Genomic DNA, 20941 nt, shown 5'->3' with positions numbered 1-20941 from the left:
TAAAATATAGAAACTGAATCTATATATTTTAATAAATGAAAAGGATTTGGGCCATGTGGCATGTGATGGTGGAACCAATTGCTGACGTGGCATGTTATGGTGGAACTTTTAGGTGGGAAGCACTCTCAATACTCCATTCAATATTGGACACGGGATCCGTTTTTATATTGGGTCAAAATCTGGATTTGGGTCACCCGTCTCTCGAATTCCTTATATTGATTCATCTTCTTTCTCAAGCTTCAATATTCTCTACAAACCCTAGAAACTAAAACTTCCCAGCCACACTTTTCTAAAACCCTAAATCCAATTTGCGAAACAACTTCTTCCTGTTCTTCACTGATTATTTGTGATTGATCATAGGTATGTCATTGCTCTTTCCCTATTTGTTTTTTATTCTTATTCCGTAACGTGTATTGCATATCATCAAGAAGAAATTCTTAGGGTTTTCAGTTCTTCCACTCCAAGGTGAGTTATGTTGATTCTTTAAATTTGGGGTTTATTTTTGTTCAGATTACGTTTTCTTTTACAAATCAGTTCAGATTTGTTACTCGAACACTTGAAATTCCAAACCAAAAGCAATGGGTAATTTTGGACTGCGATTTGTATGTTATTCGGAATGAAAAGCCTGACAAGTAATCATTCTCCTTCTGTCTGTGTTCTTATTACTATTTTCTATCTCTATGTCTTGAATATTTCTGATCCGGTATCTTCTTCAGTTTGGAGCTCTGCAAGAGTGTCAAGTATGGGTCGATCACATTTGGGTTTCGTCGGCTACGATGGTGTTGAACGATGATAACGTCAGGTGAGTTTTAGGCTACTTTCTGTCTTATTTGATGCACTGTGTGCTCATGGTTCATTTTTATTTTTATTATTATGTGATGAATTAAGACTAGATAGGAGGTTTCAGTCATTTTTTATTTAATAAACGGTAACCAAAATGATATATGTGGTTTGCAGAGCGTAAACTTTGGGGTTTTGTTCAGTGGAGAAGATGATAGTGATGGATTTTGTTCATTCTCCATGGACTCATGAACACGATCAGTAGCCCGGGACTTCTTTTGAGGTTTGGATACATTTTTGTAAATGTTATTTGATTTTAGTTTCTTTTTGAGAGATCTTACCTTTTTTTCAGGTTAAGGTTAACCGAAGTGGGTGATGATGATGACTATAATCTGAAAAGGTTCCATCCATAATCACTTCTCCAACGTAGTTTTTTCCTCAAAAACAAGAAAATACAAATCATATATCTTCATTAAGTGTTTGAAGCGTTAACTTCATTGATTTTTGTTGGAACTTTGAGGCACGTGGGTATAACAAATATAAAATATGCATCGGAAATTGTTGTGTGTTTGTGTAGGTTAAAGTAACGCTTTTTAACATATATAATTTATATAAAAAGCTGATGATTAAAAACTATCCTGAGAAGTACAGAGCACATGTAATCTAATCTCAAGTTAATCTAAGTTGATTTTGGTTTCATGAGGTCCTGTTATGTGAATCATGGGTAAAAAAACTTCACTTTTTGGGGTTAAACTACTGCACTTCTATGGGTCAGAAAACTGCAGTTTTATGAGTTAAATAGTTGCATTTTTTCTGGTTAAATTCCTACACTGTTTGTATCTACTTTGTAGTTGCAATATTCAGCTTTCTAGGTAATATTTTTGCAACTATGTTCATGTGTAGGCTAAATTGAAAAAAGTGAAAAAAGGGAAAAGAGATGAGAAGTGAAAAAAGTGAAAAAAGGGAAAATTCCTACACTGTTTGTATCTATTTTGTAGTTGCAATATTCAGCTTTCCAGGTAATATTTTTGCAACTATGTTCATGTGTAGGCTAAAGTGAAAAAAGTGAAAAAAGGGAAAAGAGAAGAGAAGTGAAAAAAGACAAAAAGGCTATGAATTAAAAAGCATGTGTGTTCTTTGTAGTTCTGTGTGGTGCTGAAAAAATGCGGAAAAGGTTGAAACAAGTATCTTCATCTTCTCCCGGACTTCCAAATCATGGCGTCAATAATGAATGTATGCATATTATTTTTTTTTTGTACATATAATATTTTATCAAACATTCGAAAGTTTATAAATAAAAATTATGCTGATAATGTTACAGGTTTAAATATTCCGTTATCTAACATTACGAATGGTAATTCAACTTTGTCCTTAATTTTAATTTTATTTTTATGTTTTTAAACTGCTTGCAAGTTATTGTATTTTTTATTTGTTATTATTATTTTTTTATTTTTTTATGTTTTGATGTATTGTAGTTGACGAGGGCAGACGTAGACGAAAGTTAAGAAAAATATATCTTGATAATAAGAAATCAAGATCTACTTCAACACCAACGAATACACAATTGAACATACCGGCTTCGTTTTCGTTACAAGTTTCTACTTTAGCCGAGTCAAGTATGTGTGGTGGTGAATAAATGCATAATAGGTTGAAACAACTTACTACATCTTTGCCCGGTATGCCAAATCATGGCGTCAATAATGAATGTACGCGTGTTACTTTTTTGGTTTTACATGTATTATTTTATAAAACATTCGAAAGTTTATAATTTGATTTTTTTTTCCGATAATGTTTCAGGTTTAAGAACTCCGTTATCTAACATTACGAATGGTAATTCAACTTTGTCCTTAAATTTAAATTTATTTATTTTTTTGTCAAAATCTACTTCAACGCCATCGAATACACAAATGAACATACCAGCTTCGTCTTCCTTACAAGTTTCAAATGCTTATCTTAGAGGTAAATTGTCTATTATTTGTTATGATATTAGTTGTATATACATGTTTTATGTATTTAATTATATTTTAAGTTTAGTTGAAACAATTTTTATTAAAAAACCTAATTTTCTGATTATCATATGATCTTTTAATATTTTATGTTAGTTATATAATATTTAATTGCTTTATGTAATTTAACATTCAGTTGTCGAGGCTAAACACAGGCATAAGTTAAGAAAACTATACCTTGATGGTAAGAGATCAAGTATTACTCGAAAACCGTTTCCTTCCAAAGGGGAAGCATCATCTTCATCAGGAAGACTAATCATTTTTACCGACAAAGAGAATTTACCGCCTAATTCATCAATCACAACGTTTTGTACACATTCCTCAACTATTATACCGATAAGAAATTCTACATTTATATTAAATGTTTTTACTAATTGTACATTATTCTTACATGTTCACCAAGAAAATGCCCGGTTCTAGTTGCTATTTATTTTACTATAAGGTTTTTTATTTTGAATTAGGTAGTGATTTCAATTCATCCGGTAACTTAACATCTTCCATGATAACACGCTCAACTTTGAAGAACGGATTTGTACCGCAAGACTCTTATACAACACCCCAGCGTACACCGTTTGCAAACAAAGAAAATGTAATACCAGGTTCATGTATCACAAAAAATACTGTTACTATTTGCAGATGTTTCATAGTTTATTTTTTTTACTTTAAAATAAAATAACAAACCGTCGTTTTTAATACTTATTTGTACTATGATATTTGTGTTTTTTGGATTAGGAACTATTTTGAATTTTGCTGGGAAAGCAACGTCTTCATCCAGAGCCTTTTTGAATTTGAATAGCAAGACAAACGTATTGCAAGAGTCTTCTACATCAACACAACGTACCCAGATTGCAAACAAAGAAAACATAACACCAGCTTCGTGTATCACAACTATACGTTCAAAATTTCCTAATGTCTCATAGTTTACTAATGTTATGTCTTCTTTGAATCGTATCTCTCCTGGTACGCTTTTTATATAAATAAAATTTTAATTGTAATGTTCATATACTTATTTTCAAATCATGTTTTCAATGTTGTATAGATAATATTGCAAGCTCATCAACTTTACCATTGAATGATTGCTATTCTATTTCTCCAAGGATTGTCAACAAACGCAATGCATCTTCTTTTATCACGGAAGTGTCTTCATTAAAAAAGATGTCTTCTGGAAAACGTAGACTTATTCATAAACCAATCGAAATAGAACCCATACCAATGACTGATCTTGACTCTGACGATGTAAATCATGTTCACGAATGTGTTATAGACATTACCAAAGGCACATCTATAGGTAACTTATTAATATTACTCATTGTAGTTTGATATTTTATTTTAACTACTTAAGTGTTGACTTAGTGTTTAACTAATCAGATTACCTTGACCATGGTGATCAATCTCTCACTTGTGGAATATGTTATGGAAAGTTATGGCCAACCGAAGGTGGAAAGGGTCAGATTACACTTGAACAACAAACATATGGTTTATGTTGTGGTTATGGTAAAGTTGACCTACCTGATTATAAAGATTCTGATCCAGCTTATCAGATGCTTTTTCTATGTTCAGATTCAGAAAGCAATTTTTTCATGAAGAACATAAGATGTTACAATTCTATGTTTTCCTTTACATCCATGGGAGGAAAAGTAGATACTAAAATAAACAAAGGTAATGCTCCATTTGTTTATAGAAATCAGCGGTCAGAATGCACATAGTCTGGGTAGCCTTCTTCCTAAACCCGGAAACAAACCAAAATTTTCACAGCTTTATATCTACGATACCGAGAATGAACTTTTGAATAGAACAACGTTATTTGGGTATGTATTTTTATTACATATATTAATATTATATTACTTCATAATGTAGTTTTTTTGTATTTCAGTCTATCAAATTGTAAATTAAAAACGTTTAATTTTCGACCAGGGATTCGACAACTCAGTCATCGTCAAAACAAAGGGCATTTGACGTTAAATTTATAAAGTATCTTACCGACATGTTAGATTCTCATAATATGTTGGTAAAAACTTATAGGATGGTACGAAACCATATTCATGAGAATCCTAACGTTTCTCTTAAGCTTCGGTTAATTTCACAGAGAGATCGGGACGGTAGGACTTACAACTTACCTACATCTTCTGAAATTGCTGCTTTAATTGTCGGCGATATGGATAAGACGATAGATCATCGTGATATTATTGTTAAAGAGCAGTCAGGAGTTCTTAAACGTATTAGCGAGCTACATCCTTCCTACCTTGCTCTACAATATCCAATTCTTTTTCCGTATGGTGACGATGGCTATAGGATTAACATTCCGCATAGGGATTTTGGTCCTAACACAAAGAAGACACGGCCAAATTGTACAATGAGAGAATTTTTTGCTTATAGGATTCAGGATAGGGACAACAAGTTCTCTTTAATCCTTAATGCCAGGAGGTTGTTTCAGCATTTTTTAGTCGACGCATACATAATGATCGAAAGTGAGCGGCTAAACTACATATGATTTCAGCAAACAAAATTAAGATGTGAATCGTTTAACAGTCTTAAAAAAGTTCAAGAAGGTGGCCAGAGTGATTTGTCTCATAAAGGGAAACCTGTTATATTACCGTCATCATTTACCGGTGGATATCGCTATATCATGCAAAACTACCTGGATGCTATGGCTTTATGTAGGACGTATGGGTATCCCGATTTCTTTATAACAATTACATGTAATCCGAAATGGTAAGGTTTATTGGTGACTCATCAATTAAGCCAGAAGACAGACCCGACATTCTTTGTCGATTGTTTAAGATGGAACTTGATGCATTAATAAAAGACATGAAGGAAAAAAAGATTTTCGGTGATATTAATGCAGGTATGTGATTAGTATTTATTTACACCCAATTTCTGTCACACCCTGGCTTTGCGGAAGCGTGGTTAATTTGGTGTGACTTCTTAATACCATAGCTTAATCATAACAAGCTATATGAATTAAAAATATGCAAGATCATCCATTAAAATAAAATAGTAAAACATTGTCTTAACGGGTTAACACCCAACAACCATAAACTTGTCTAAACATTACAACCACATAACATAAACACGATTCAAGGACTGTGACTTGTCCAGGAAAGAGTCACATTCCTCAAACCCTGGATGACCCTGGTGACTAATGCAGCGGAAAACATGCCATACCGTGCCAGATCTTTAATTCCCTGAAATACATGTAAGTTAAAAAATCAACAATAATGTTGAGCGAGTTCATGCGAAAGTGAGTAAATAAACCTTTATCTTTATCAAAACCCTGGTATGTAGCAAATAAGGAAAAAGAGATCACCAATGGGTTGCAAGTCCATTGATATGTGTGAAGTGCAAGTAGGAAGACTCAAACCTAGCGGATTTTGCGTCGGGCACAAAGTCACCCCAAGGTCTGTTATGCTGGACCTGGAGTTGGGCTCGCTACACCCAGATAGATCTACCGCTTACGTCCCTCGGTCCTACAATGAGGATTAATGGCCTCCAGTTTCCGCCTATCCACTCACATGATCTAAGTAATAACCCTCCTTACGCTAACCATACCATGTAAAAAGTACTCATAATCATAGTAACATGTATTTCACCCCCGCAGTTTATAAAACTGAAAAGAGTTAAGAGAAAAGGGGGACATGAACTCACAGTCAGTGCGTCGCTATACCAAGTACTCCAAATATCCAACTGCTGTGCAACGACCTACATGTGCTAATTCTATTAGACGGATGGCCGTGCCTTAGCTTTATAGTTTACATTTTTGGGGAAACAGTTAGACAACCGTTCCTTGTATGTACTTGGTAATTTAATTTCCTTCCCAAGGATGGGGGATTTAATACATGTGTATTTGTATCATCTCATTAAGTCCCACTTAATATATTTTTACTTCTCATTCCAAAATATAATTATTTTTCTCAAAAATATTATATTTTCTCTTCTCATATTACTTTCCAAAATAACACGTTGACAAAGTGCGCGTTTATGAATATTTCCGCATAATGCGTAAGTTCCGTTTTAACGATTAAGTGGTAATAGTAATTACCGTTGTAACTTATATGTTTGTCGTGTAAGCGTTTGTATTATTTTGGGTTCGTCAACGTTTGTAAATATTGTTTTTACTCTAAAAATAATATTTATATATTTTCACAAAATAATCATAAACAGTGAGGTGACAATATATTTACTAAACATATATTTATCACGTTTAGTTTTGTGAAAATCCCACCTCCGATTATTTAGTAAATAAAGTCATGGCGAAATATATTTTGAAAATATGTCAAAAGTAGTCTAACACTTGTAAATAATTCTAAGTGTTAGATTTTAGAAAAATTTCGCCAGAATTTCCCCTGTAACTGGAGGTGGCCACGCTTTCAAGCGTATCATTTTCTTTTACAAAATCACTTCAACACTTCTTTAAATCAACCAATCAATTTCCAACACATCAACTAGTTTTCAACACATCAAACTAGTCGACAAGTATGTAAAATCGCATTATTACATGAACTTGTAGTTTTTCTGAAAACTATTGTGTAGATCTCCTTATATTTAGTGGATCTATGTATAAAATAGTTTAGTCTTGTAAAAACCCCGTTTTTAGAACAAATCATTCTTTACAACTTCCCGTCATCTTTCTCAAAGATTGTTATTTTGTCGAAACCTCTTATTTCACAAGTGTTTATACACTTGTGGTTTATAAAACCATCTTTGTTAGTATGTCATCCGACTTTTATAAAACATGATTTTCTCGACACTTGGTTCTACGAAAATACCACTTGCAGATACGTAGATCCGCTAGTTTTAAACACCATTTTACTAGTAATAATACTTTTACACAAGTTCATGTTTCTCGTGTGGTGGAGTTTCACCTTTTAACCCTCGTACCGACAGAAACAAGCTTATGTCAAGATCTATGATCTTAACAAGGTCGGGTTAAACGATGATAAGAGCCACCACAACGTAGATCGGGCCTCAATAATCAACATATTCAAATACTACAACTTTTACACATGTTATGAGCTTTTAACCAACAAAATTCAAGTTTCAGTAAACTTTAGAGATTCAAAACGCATGATTCCGACTTTTAACCGTTATAAATCATATTAACCACTTTAGATACGTTCGAGAGTGAGTTTTAAACATTATACCTCTAGCTCGGGGCTAGGGAAGAATCTAGTCGAAAATGTGGTGGATAAAAGCTAAGAAACGAGGTCCTTCCACTTCCGCTTGTTTCAAGACTCCTAATATGTAACCCGTAAGCCTTGTAGATACTTGGAACTTGCAAGATGGAAATCGAAATGGATGGATGGATGTGGGGTGCTCTCGGCCGAGACCTCCAAGAGAGGGAGAGAAAGTGTGGGTGGTGAAATGTGAGGTGTGATAACTCTCTAATGTGAGGTGATGTATTTATAGGCCAAACTCATGTTCATCGTCCAACGGTTTTTATGTCTTCAAGATATTAGGCATAGGGGAATTAAATAATGAAAGTTGTACTCCCTTGGTCCCACCTAGTTGGCCGATTCCATTGAGGGGGGGGGGGATATCCGGTTTGTTTTCAATCGTTCAGTTAGTGTTTAGTTTAGTTAAGTAGGTTAACTTTAGGGATTAACCCCGTTAGTTGCATGATGCGTTATATTGCGAGTGTTAGGGTAATCAGGGACCCTAACTGGCTCAGAAAAAGACTAATAATATTTCTGGCAATATGTTTATGTTCCGGGTATAGTCCGGTTGTTCGGTTGGATAGTAATCCGTTAAAGTGCTTAAGTAATCTTTTAAGCGTCGTAAGTAATATTTTTAGCGACACAATTTATTTTGCAAAGTGTCAGGAATATTTCCTCATGTTTTGGCACTTTATTAGTTGGCTAGAAGCTAGTATGTTAATAAAAGTGCTGTGCTTTGTGCTTAGAGTACGTTTTAGGCACATCCAATCTCTGTTTCTTATTCCTAGAGACGCAGTTCAACAACCCTTGTATCCCTACACACACTCTGGGTGTAGTAAAATATTTCTGGCTCATACAGGCCTTTAGAGGCAGTGTTTGCCTGATGCTGGCTATATCAGCATGTTCAATAGGTTATCCGTTCAAATGCTACTGTGCTTTTGTGCATCATGTTTATCACTAGAGTTCAGTAAGTAAATAATGTAGTGACGGAAATCAAAGTATGATGCAGATATGTACATGTATCAACAGTCAAGTAGCAGTTTATCGGTAATCTCAGTCAAGCACAGTAATTAAGCAGCAATTAATAGTTAATTAAGTCGTACGGATACCTGGTTTAGTGAGGGTTGTCACATTCTCCCCCCGTTAGAAAAATTTCGTCCCGAAATTTTAAGCTCTGCTTGTAGAAGCAGGGTCCTTAGGAAATAAGTGGGGGTATTTCTCTTTCATTCGGTCCTCACGCTCCCAGGTGAATTCAGGACCATGTCTAGCATTCCAACGAACTTTGACGAGCTTGACACTGCTCCGGCGGGTCTTGTTCACTTTCCAATCCGTGACCTCCTCAGGTTCTTCAACGAAGTGGAGCGTGTCATCAATATGAATTTCGTCGGTAGGAATGGCAATGTTATCTTGAGTTGGACTTCTTTTCAGATTGGATGCATGAAATGTATCATGAACACCATTCAATTCGGCAGGTAGATCCAACTTGTATGCTACGGTCCCAATTCTTTCCAAAATCCTGAAAGGACCAATGTAGCGCGGATTCAACTTCCCACGCTTCCCAAAGCGTGCCACCCCTTTCCAGGGTGATACCTTCAACAGAACCATATCTCCAACCTCGAACTCTTGAGGTTTCCTGCCTCGATCTGCGTAGGCTTTCTGCCTGTCACGAGCCGCGCTAATGCGATCTCGGATTTGTGCGATCTTGTCAGTGGTTTCCTGGACTACTTCAGGGCCAACCAACTGTCTATCACCAGCGTCAGACCAACAGAGCGGTGATCTGCACTTGCGCCCATATAAAGCTTCAAACGGCGCGGCACCAATACTGGTGTGGTAGCTGTTGTTGTATGAAAACTCAACCAGGGGTAAATGCTTATCCCAGCTACCGCCCAAATCCATCACACATGCTCTCAGCATGTCTTCTAATGTCTGAATCGTCCGCTCACTTTGACCGTCGGTCTGCGGGTGAAAAGCAGTGCTCAGATTCAACTTTGAGCCAAAAGCTTCCTGGAAAGATTGCCATATCCTCGATACGAACCTTCCGTCTCTATCAGAAATAATCGAGAGAGGTACTCCATGGCGTGTAACAATCTCTCTCATGTAGATTTCAGCCAATTTGCTTGTATGATCCTTCTCGCGGATAGGCAAGAAGTGTGCTGACTTCGTTAATCGATCCACTATCACCCAGATAGTGTCATGGCCTCTTGGCGTTCTTGGCAGTTTCGTAACAAAATCCATGGAGATTTGTTCCCACTTCCACTTGGGAATCTCTGGTTGCTGCAGAAGTCCTGCAGGCTTCTGGTATTCTGCCTTAACTTTGGCACATGTTAAACACTTGCTCACATAAACAGCAACATCGCCTTTCATCCTAGGCCACCAATAATAGTCTTTAAGATCCTGGTACATCTTATCCGCCCCCGGGTGGATAGAGTACCGTGACTTGTGAGCTTCATCGAAAATAACCTTCCTTAAACCACCAAACAAAGGAACCCACATTCTTTTCTCAAAACACAACGTTCCTTCCTTGTTTGGTACCAACAACTTCTCCATCCCACGGAGATATTCTTCAGCAAGGTTTCTTTCCTTGAGAGCTTCTTGTTGCGCTGCACGAACGCGCGAGGAAAGATCGGTTTGGATAATCATCTCCAAAGCTCTAACCCTTATGGGTTTGATTCTCTCTTTACGACTTAGGGCATCGGCGACCACATTCGCCTTCCCTGGGTGATACTTTATCTCGCAGTCGTAGTCGTTCAACAACTCGACCCATCGTCTTTGCCTCATATTCAACTCCTTCTGGTTGAATATATGCTGGAGGCTCTTGTGATCTGTGAAGATTGTACACTTCGTACCATAAAGGTAGTGTCTCCAGATCTTCAAAGCAAAACCCACTGCGCCAAGCTCCAAATCATGCGTGGTATAGTTCTTTTCGTGCACTTTCAGTTGGCGTGACGCGTAGGCAATAACCTTTTGGCGTTGCATCAACACACAACCCAATCCTTGACGCGATGCGTCGCAGTATACCACAAAATCATCAGTACCTTCCGGTAGAGCTAAGATTGGCGCGTTACAAAGCTTATCTTTCAATATCTGAAATGCTTCATCCTGTTTGATTCCCCAATCAAACTTCTTATCCTTCTGCGTGAGGAGTGTCAATGGTTGAGCGATCTTTGAAAAGTTCTCGATGAACCTTCGATAATAGCCAGCCAAACCCAAGAATTGCCGAATCTCGGTCGGCGTCTTTGGCGTTTCCCAATCCTTGATCGCCTCGATCTTGGTTGGATCCACGTGGATTCCATCACCGTTCACCACGTGCCCAAGGAATTGCACTTCTCTTAGCCAAAACTCACACTTAGAGAATTTGGCGTACAACTGTTCCTTCTTCAGCAGCTCCAGAATGGCTCTAAGATGCTGCTCGTGCTCAGCCTTCGTCTTTGAATAAATTAGAATATCATCGATGAATACGATCACGAACTTATCCAAGTACGGCTTACAAACTCGATTCATCAAATCCATGAACAATGCAGGTGCGTTTGTCAAACCAAACGGCATAACGAGAAACTCGTAGTGTCCATATCGAGTCCTGAAGGCTGTCTTTGGGATACTCTCCTCCTGTATCCGTAGCTGATGGTATCCAAATCGAAGATCGATCTTGGAGTAAAAGCTTGAACCTTGAAGATGGTCGAATAGATCATCGATCCTTGGCAGGGGATACCTATTCTTGATCGTCAGCTTGTTCAACTCTCTGTAGTCAATGCACATACGGAAACTACCGTCCTTCTTCTTCACAAACAAAACTGGAGCTCCCCAAGGCGAGAAGCTTGGTCTGATAAATCCCTTGTCTAACAACTCTTGAAGTTGTGTCGACAGTTCCTGCATCTCAGACGGAGCAAGTCTGTATGGTGCCTTAGCCACAGGCGCGGCGCCTGGAACTAAGTTAATGCGAAACTCCACTTGTCTCTGAGGCGGCAATCCAGGCAAGTCTTCTGGAAAGACTTCTAGGTATTCCCTCACGACAGGGATGTCTTCGATCTTTGGCTCAGCAGCTTTCTTATCCACAATGTGTGCCAGAAAGGCAACACATCCTTTCTGCAAACACTTTCTCGCTTTCAGGCAGCTAATCATTCTCAACGGCGTCTCACACTTCTCCCCATGAACAACAATGGTCTCACCATCATCGGTCGGAATACGAATAATCTTCTCGTGACAAACTATCTCTGCCTTGTTGCTCGATAACCAATCCATCCCTACTACCACGTCGAAGCTTCCCAACTGGACTGGTAGTAGATCCAGAGCGAACTCACGCTCTCCCAACTCGATTACGCAACCTCGAATAACCTCGTTAGCTTCCACTAACTTTCCATTCGCTAATTCGATCGAGTACGGAATATCTAACTTACTAGCGGCTAAACCAAGCATATTCTTAAATTCTAGTGATACGAAGCTATAATCGGCACCAGTATCAAATAAAACGGATGCATAGCGTTGGTTTACAGGAAACGTACCAGTGACAACATTGGGATCCTGGCGTGCTTCCCTGGCCTCCATGTTAAAAACTCTTCCGCGTGCTTGGTTTAATTCTGGGCAATTTCTTTTGTAATGCCCAACATCACCGCAGTTAAAACATCCGGGCCTCTGCCCGTTCCCACCATTGTTTCCCGCTTGGTTGGCATGATTAGCACGGTTTCCATCACCTCCCTGGTTTCCTTGTGGGCGGTTCCCAGCACCACCACGGTTGTTCCTATTCCCATATCCTCCTTGGCCTCCCCGGCCAGCATTAACCCAACAAGAATCCTTTGAATGACCAGTCTTCCCACATGATTCACAAACTTTTGGCCCGCATCGGCCAGAGTGATGGCGTTGGCATGAGTTACACTTGGGTTGTGCACCCATATATCCCTTACCTTTCTTCCTACCACCAATTGAATCTTGAGCTGGCGCATTCGATTCCCCTTTCTTAACTACCATCCCGGTGCCCTGCTTGAAATTCGAAAACTTTCGCTTGTTTCCACCAGACGACTCCACATGAGTCTCTTTCTTCTTGGGCTCAATTTCATCAAACTTGTTCAACCGAATTGCCTCTTCGGTGAGAGCCACACTCAAATCGATGGCTTCCGTGATAGTTGCAGGCTTGGAGGAGGTTACCATGCTGATGATTTGAGGAGCCAATCCCCAAATGAAGCGTTCAATCCTCTTGAACTCGGGTGTAACCATGTAGGGTACCACATGCGACAAATCGTGGAACCTCTGAACGTACTCAGCTATCTTTGATCCTTCCATCTTTAGGTGCCAGAACTCGGTCTCCAATCTCTGGATTTCGGCGCGAGAACAGTACTTTTTGCGCATGAGTTCTTTCAACTCAGTCCAGGTCAGTGCGTAAGCCGCAGCTTCGCCAAGGGTCTGGACCTGTAGGTTCCACCAGGATAGGGCTCCGTCCACAAATAGCCCTGAGATATAAGTGACTTGTTAATCTAGCGCGCATTTGCTCATGCGAAGTACGGACTCGGTTTTCTCAGCCCAGCGAACGAAGGAAACAGCACCTCCCGTGCCATCGAAGTTTACGGGCTTACAGTCCAAGAATTGTTTGTAAGTGCACCCATGCGGTGGGTTGTTGTTATTGCCGGTGTTGTTCGAGTTGCTTCCACTCATTCCTCCTTGTGAGGCAGCATATTGAGCAATAGCGGCAGCAATGACTTGCTGTAGTTCGGCTTGAGTCGTAGGCATTGGCTGAGGTTGACGTCTTGGCGCCATCTTCTAAAGATGTGTACATCGGTCAGGCCATGATAAGCATACATATATAGTAATAGTAATAGTACATAACATCTCATGTTATCAATATATCACACACAACATCCCATGTCCCAACATCCCATGTCACAAATATCATACATACAACATCCCATGTCCCAACATCCCATGTCGCAAATATCATACATACAACATCCCATGTCCCAACATCCCATGTCGCAAATATCATACATACAACATCCCATGTCACAAGAAAATAAGTAAGCAATCAAGTGAATCAGATATGGTGAGAATACCGCGATTGCTATATATATATCGAGACCATAATGTAGTAAATGTGTCATACAATCATCAATCAAATAGGGGCTACATCACCCCTGTCCAAAAACAATATCGCGTCAGTGTCACATACATCAAGTACATCAAACAAGTATCAACAAAAGTCAGTATCGTCAGATGGTCTCCAAAAGGCTGTGCAGTCACAATCGCTGTCGTCTCACCAACGTCTACCTCTACAGCACTGATGAGCTCTATGCAGATGGCGGTGGAGGAGGGGGAAAGTGAGTGTAAAGCAAGCGGCGTAGATGAAGCGAATCCTCCTCCATAGCCTGCTAAGTGCGAATAACAGAAGCAATCTGCTGCTCCAAGGTCAGAAGTCGGGCAGCATAGTCAGGGGGTAATGATCGAAACGGCTGAAAAGGTGAAGATGTCTGACCATGGCATGGACATGGTGGCAGCTGAGCTCTCTCAAGCTCCTAAAGTCGTTGCGTATGGAACTCATGCTGGTGAACGAAAGACATCAAAAGATCCTCGATAGTGTGACCCACATGAAAAGGATGATATGGATCAGTAGGTGGCATGACTGGTGGGGTCGACCAGAGCAATGGCTCGCTAGCAGGGTCAAACGGTGCAACATGAAACGGTGAAATAGATGGTGGAACAGATGACATCTGGGGCATGAAAGGCATAGACATCGGTACGTGCCCAAAAGGGTGGGCTGAAGAGCCCTCTCCAGGCCCCGCTGGAGGTACAAACTGTGGGATCTGAAATGAAAAATCATCATGTCGTGAAACAGGAATCTGAGGGGGTAACGGGGGAACATCCTCGTCAGCAGGTATCCAACCGTGCTGAGCATCCTCATCGGGTGGATCCATGTGGTCAGCAAACAGAGCGTGCTCAGGCTCAAGGGGAACAGGATCAAACGGAGCAATGACACGATCAACAGGTGCAACGTGATCGACAGGGTGGTCAACAGGGATATCAGCAGCCAAAGGTGGATCAACAAAAGGATCAACAACAGGATCATCGGCAATAGCATGATCACCAACTATCAAAGGAACATCATCAACAGGAAGATCGCCAACAGGCGGGTCAGCCAAAATGGGCTCAACAGGAACGTCAGCATGTACCAAGTCATGCTCATGCATAGGATCTAGAGCAGCTGCCTGCTCTGGGGCCAAGGCAGGCTCTGGGTCGTCAAAAGCCATATCAAAGTCGAACTCAGGATCGATAGGGTCAACGGGATTAGCGGGATCCTCCATGTGCTGGTCCATCGGAATATACTCAATGTCATGATCGGGGTCAAATCCCGGAGGAAAGACGGGATCAGAATCCTCAATATCGTCGTGCTCAAATGTAAAACTCGGAATGGGTGCGGCAGAAGATGCCTGGTCGGGGTCCGAGTCATGTGCGAAATGCTGTGTGCTCACCTCGTGAGACGGTGCAGATGCCACAGACTCAAAGGAGTCTGGGACTGGTGAGTGTGCGGGCGAGTCCGCAACAGGAGCACCAGCGATCATCAAGAGATCGCCATCGGGAAGAGGGGCTGCATCAGGAATCTCGTCCTCAAAAGGCTCGTCCTCGAAGAGATCGACATCGCCGTCAGCCTCGGCGTCGGGTAGTAAGTCGTATGCTGGATACGAAGCAAGAGGTATAGGAGCTGGAATCACTACCAGGGGAAGATACTCAGCAGGAGCGCCATCAATAGGCTCATCAGCACCCTCGGGCAGAGCGAAGGGCTGGAAGTCATCGTCGTCCGTGCTCGTGTAATCTGAGGTATGCACCTCGTGCTCTGAAGATATAATGTCGTCCGATACTACGGGTAAAGGTCCGGTGGTATCTGAATCACCCGTGGCTGGTGAGTCCATGTGTCTGTAACACAAATATGCATAAATAATCAGTAAATCAGGTAATCACATAAGTTACCAAGTAATAATCACATAATCCTCCTAGTCCCACTAGCCTCCCAGCCTCCCAGACTGTCCTTCCTAGTCCCACTAGCCAATTTTCCCAGCCTCCCAGACTGACTCCCTAGTCCCACTAGTCAACTCTTCCCAGCCTCCCAGACTGACTCCCTAGTCCCATTAGCAAACTTTTCCCAGCCTCCCAGACTGACTCCCTAGTCCCACTAGACAACTACCTCGATCCATTAGATCGAGCCTCGGCCTCCCAGACCGAGCCTCAGTCTCTCAGACCGAGCCTCAGCCTCCCAGACTGAGCCTAAAAATAATAAATAAAATGTGCTCAACATTTGTTTATAAAAACGTTTTGGATCTGGACTTAAGTGGTATGCAGAAAAATGTTTTCGGGAGAGCCCTAGTGATCATAGTCTAGACTCAAGAAAGAATCCTAGTTCGCTATGATCAGAGCTCTGATACCAAGCTGTCACACCCTGGCTTTGCGGAAGCGTGGTTAATTTGGTGTGACTTCTTAATACCATAGCTTAATCATAACAATCTATATGAATTAAAAATATGCAAGATCATCCATTAAAATAAAATAGTAAAACAATATCTTAACGGGTTAACACCCAACAACCATAAACTTGTCTAAACATTACAACCACATAACATAAACACGATTCAAGGACTGTGACTTGTCCAGGAAAGAGTCACATTCCTCAAACCCTGGATGACCCTGGTGACTAATGCAGCGGAAAACATGCCATACCGTGCCAGATCTTTAATTCCCTGAAATACATGTAAGTTGAAAAATCAACAATAATGTTGAGCGAGTTCATGCGAAAGTGAGTAAATAAACCTTTATCTTTATCAAAACCCTGGTATGTAGCAAATAAGGAAAAAGAGATCACCAATGGGTTGCAAGTCCATTGATATGTGTGAAGTGCAAGTAGGAAGACTCAAACCTAGCGGATTTTGCGTCGGGCACAAAGTCACCCCAAGGTCCGTTATGCTGGACCTGGAGTTGGGCTCGCTACACCCAGATAGATCTACCGCTTACGTCCCTCGGTCCTACAATGAGGATTAATGGCCTCCAGTTTCCGCCTACCCACTCACATGATCTAAGTAATAACCCTCCTTACGCTAACCATACCATGTAAAAAGTACTCATAATCATAGTAACATGTATTTCACCCTCGCAGTTTATAAAACTGAAAAGAGTTAAGAGAAAAGGGGGACATGAACTCACAGTCAGTGCGTCGCTATACCAAGTACTCTAAATATCCAACTGCTGTGCAACGACCTACATGTGCTAATTCTATTAGACGGATGGCCGTGCCTTAGCTTTATAGTTTACATTTTTAGGGAAACAGTTAGACAACTGTTCCTTGTATGTACTTGGTAATTTAATTTCCTTCCCAAGGATGGGGGATTTAATACATGTGTATTTGTATCATCTCATTAAGTCCCACTTAACATATTTTTACTTCTCATTCCAAAATATAATTATTTTTCTCAAAAATATTATATTTTCTCTTCTCATATTACTTTCCAAAATAACACGTTGACAAAGTGCGCGTTTATGAATATTTCCGCATAATGCGTAAGTTACGTTTTAACGATTAAGTGGTAATAGTAATTACCGTTGTAAGTTATATGTTTGTCGTGTAACCGTTTGTATTATTTTGGGTTCGTCAACGTTTGTAAATATTATTTTTACTCTAAAAATAATATTTATATATTTTCACAAAATAATCATAAACAGTGAGGTGACAATATATTTACTAAACATATATTTATCACGTTTAGTTTTGTGAAAATCCCACCTCCGATTATTTAGTAAATAAAGTCATGGCGAAATATATTTTGAAAATATGTCAAAAGTAGTCAAACACTTGTAAATAATTCTAAGTGTTAGATTTTAGAAAAATTTCTCCAGAGTTTCCCCTGTAACTGGAGGTGGCCACGCTTTCAAGCGTATCATTTTCTTTTACAAAATCACTTCAACACTTCTTTAAATCAACCAATCAATTTCCAACACATCAACTAGTTTTCAACACATCAAACTAGTCGACAAGTATGTAAAATCGCATTATTACATGAACTTGTAGTTTTTCTGAAAACTATTGTGTAGATCTCCTTATATTTAGTGGATCTATGTATAAAATAGTTTAGTCTTGTAAAAACCCCGTTTTTAGAACAAATCATTCTTTACAACTTCCCGTCATCTTTCTCAAAGATTGTTATTTTGTCGAAACCTCTTATTTCACAAGTGTTTATACACTTGTGGTTTATAAAACCATCTTTGTTAGTATGTCATCCGACTTTTATAAAACATGATTTTCTCGACACTTGGTCCTACGAAAATACCACTTGCAGATACGTAGATCCGCTAGTTTTAAACACCATTTTACTAGTAATAATACTTTTACACAAGTTCATGTTTCTCGTGTGGTGGAGTTTCACCTTTTAACCCTCGTACCGACAGAAACAAGCTTATGTCAAGATCTATGATCTTAACAAGGCCGGGTTAAACGATGATAAGAGCCACCACAACGTAGATCGGGCCTCAATAATCAACATATTCAAATACTACAACTTTTACACATGTTATGAGCTTTGAACCAACAAAATTCAAGTTTTAGTAAACTTTAGAGATTCAAAACGCATGATTCCGACTTTTAACCATTATAAATCATATTAACCACTTTAGATACATTCGAGAGTGAGTTTTAAACATTATACCTCTAGCTCGGGGCTAGGGAAGAATCTAGTCGAAAATGTGGTGGATAAAAGCTAAGAAACGAGGTCCTTCCACTTCCGCTTGTTTCAAGACTCCTAATATGTAACCCGTAAGCCTTGTAGATACTTGGAACTTGCAAGATGGAAATCGAAATGGATGGATGGATGTGGGGTGCTCTCGGCCGAGACCTCCAAGAGAGGGAGAGAAAGTGTGGGTGGTGAAATGTGAGGTGTGATAACTCTCTAATGTGAGGTGATGTATTTATAGGCCAAACTCATGTTCATCGTCCAACGGTTTTTATGTCTTCAAGATATTAGGCATAGGGGAATTAAATAATGAAAGTTGTACTCCCTTGGTCCCACCTAGTTGGCCGATTCCATTGAGGGGGGGGGGGGTATCCGGTTTGTTTTCAATCGTTCAGTTAGTGTTTAGTTTAGTTAAGTAGGTTAACTTTAGGGATTAACCCCGTTAGTTGCATGATGCGTTATATTGCGAGTGTTAGGGTAATCAGGGACCCTAACTGGCTCAGAAAAAGACTAATAATATTTCTGGCAATATGTTTATGTTCCGGGTATAGTCCGGTTGTTCGGTTGGATAGTAATCCGTTAAAGTGCTTAAGTAATCTTTTAAGCGTCGTAAGTAATATTTTTAGCGACACAATTTATTTTGCAAAGTGTCAGGAATATTTCCTCATGTTTTGGCACTTTATTAGTTGGCTAGAAGCTAGTATGTTAATAAAAGTGCTGTGCTTTGTGCTTAGAGTACGTTTTAGGCACATCCAATCTCTGTTTCTTATTCCTAGAGACGCAGTTCAACAACCCTTGTATCCCTACACACACTCTGGGTGTAGTAAAATATTTCTGGCTCATACAGGCCTTTAGAGGCAGTGTTTGCCTGATGCTGGCTATATCAGCATGTTCAATAGGTTATCCGTTCAAATGCTACTGTGCTTTTGTGCATCATGTTTGTCACTAGAGTTCAGTAAGTAAATAATGTAGTGACGGAAATCAAAGTATGATGCAGATATGTACATGTATCAACAGTCAAGTAGCAGTTTATCGGTAATCTCAGTCAAGCACAGTAATTAAGCAGCAATTAATAGTTAATTAAGTCATACGGATACCTGGTTTAGTGAGGGTTGTCACAATTTCACTTTATACATCTGCGAAAGTCATACATACATTTTTTGTTAGTACTTTGTGCTAATCATTTTTTTATGTAGTTGTTTATACTGTCGAGTTTCAAAAACGTGGTTTGACCACACATGCGCATATATGCTTATTTATGAAAGCTGATCATAAGCTTCCTATTGTTGAACACATCGATCCCTTTATCTCAACTGAGATTCCGGATAAGAATGAAAATCCTGAATTGTATTCTCTTGTGAGTGACTTTATGATTCATGGTCCTTGTGGACACGCTAATTTGAAATGTCCATGCATGGTAGGCAACCGTTCTAAAAATTTTCCAAAGAGGTTTATGGAAGCTACTTATGTAGGATCATGTAGCTGACCCGAATGAGTCGTTCAGAGGAGTTTTACTTTGTTTCAGAGGCAGAAACTAAGAAACAAAGTTAGGCACAACTTGAATATCACTTTAATACTCTTTCTGATTGGTTTAACAGCTAATACATCCACATGATAAACCGGCAGCACTTCGGTATCCTATACAAGACCACACGTACAACTACTAATGATTTCGCTCGAAGCAACTATATATAGACCCTCTGATTCCACTTGAATCATGCTCAAGCGGAATCATCACTTCAAGCGGAATCTCCATGTTACACTCAAGCGGAATCAAGTCTAATGATTTCGCTTGAAATTCACCGAATCCATTTCAAGCGGAATCAACTTAAATCACCCTAAACTCTGCTATTTTCTCGTATAACGAGCCCTGATCTAAACATTCTAGTACAAGACTCGATACAAGACGAAGTCGACAGATACATGCACTAACAGACTTCCCCTCAGATGTTGACGAGTCTTACGGTGTCGAGTCTTTGCAACTTCAGTCTTGATCCGTCTCTGGGCTTCACACTTTCAATCAGCATTAACAGACTCCCCCTAACGATGTGCTGGCATTCCTTAAGTTCATCAGCATCATTAGCTTCAGGATTGTATTCTGGCTTTCACAACTTCAAGATTGTTGTCTGGCTCAAAATTTGACCACCGAGTTCTCATGTATCGGAACCTGGCTTTAAACTTCTCAGGATCGAACAACTTGGCTCAGACTTACACCTGCACAATCTCTACCTCAAAGTAAAATTTCACACATTTAAACATTTCAAATTTAGATATTTAAACTCTCCCTCAAATTTATCTTATAATCTTGATG

The 20941-nt window shown here is 39.6% G+C and overlaps 1 protein-coding gene and 1 long non-coding RNA gene across 2 annotated transcripts; both read left to right on the top strand.

Moving 5' to 3' along the window:
* The first annotated feature begins 777 nt into the window (after positions 1-777).
* LOC118486674 lies at positions 778-1169 on the top strand. Its single transcript, XR_004879430.1, has 3 exons — positions 778-802; positions 958-1063; positions 1133-1169. It is a non-coding gene; the product is annotated as an uncharacterized LOC118486674 (long non-coding RNA).
* A 548-nt stretch (positions 1170-1717) lies between these two features.
* LOC110942640 lies at positions 1718-20116 on the top strand. Its single transcript, XM_035982086.1, has 15 exons — positions 1718-1799; positions 1924-2013; positions 2102-2134; positions 2256-2396; positions 2578-2610; positions 2923-3096; positions 3248-3385; positions 3519-3665; positions 3826-4074; positions 4155-4355; positions 4468-4594; positions 4701-5210; positions 5316-5450; positions 5504-5631; positions 19827-20116. Exons 1-15 carry the CDS (start codon positions 1718-1720, stop codon positions 20114-20116), a joined length of 2478 nt encoding a protein of 825 aa, XP_035837979.1.
* The last annotated feature ends 825 nt before the right edge of the window (positions 20117-20941 follow it).

The sequence above is a fragment of the Helianthus annuus genome, chromosome 2 (genome assembly GCF_002127325.2).
Source record: "Helianthus annuus cultivar XRQ/B chromosome 2, HanXRQr2.0-SUNRISE, whole genome shotgun sequence".
Classification (NCBI taxonomy): Eukaryota; Viridiplantae; Streptophyta; class Magnoliopsida; order Asterales; family Asteraceae; genus Helianthus; species Helianthus annuus.
Note: the sequence above shows the minus strand (reverse complement) of the source record. Positions and strands in the feature narration are given on the sequence as shown.

Coding starts and splice junctions, on each gene's coding strand:
- LOC110942640 (XM_035982086.1), top strand. CDS start 1,718: ATGAGAAGTGAAAAAAGTGAAAAAAGGGAAAATTCCTACACTGTTTGT. Junction 2,397..2,577: donor TTCTACTTTAGCCGAGTCAA/GTATGTGTGGTG, acceptor ATAATGTTTCAG/GTTTAAGAACTCCGTTATCT. Junction 2,611..2,922: donor GTTATCTAACATTACGAATG/GTAATTCAACTT, acceptor TTTAACATTCAG/TTGTCGAGGCTAAACACAGG.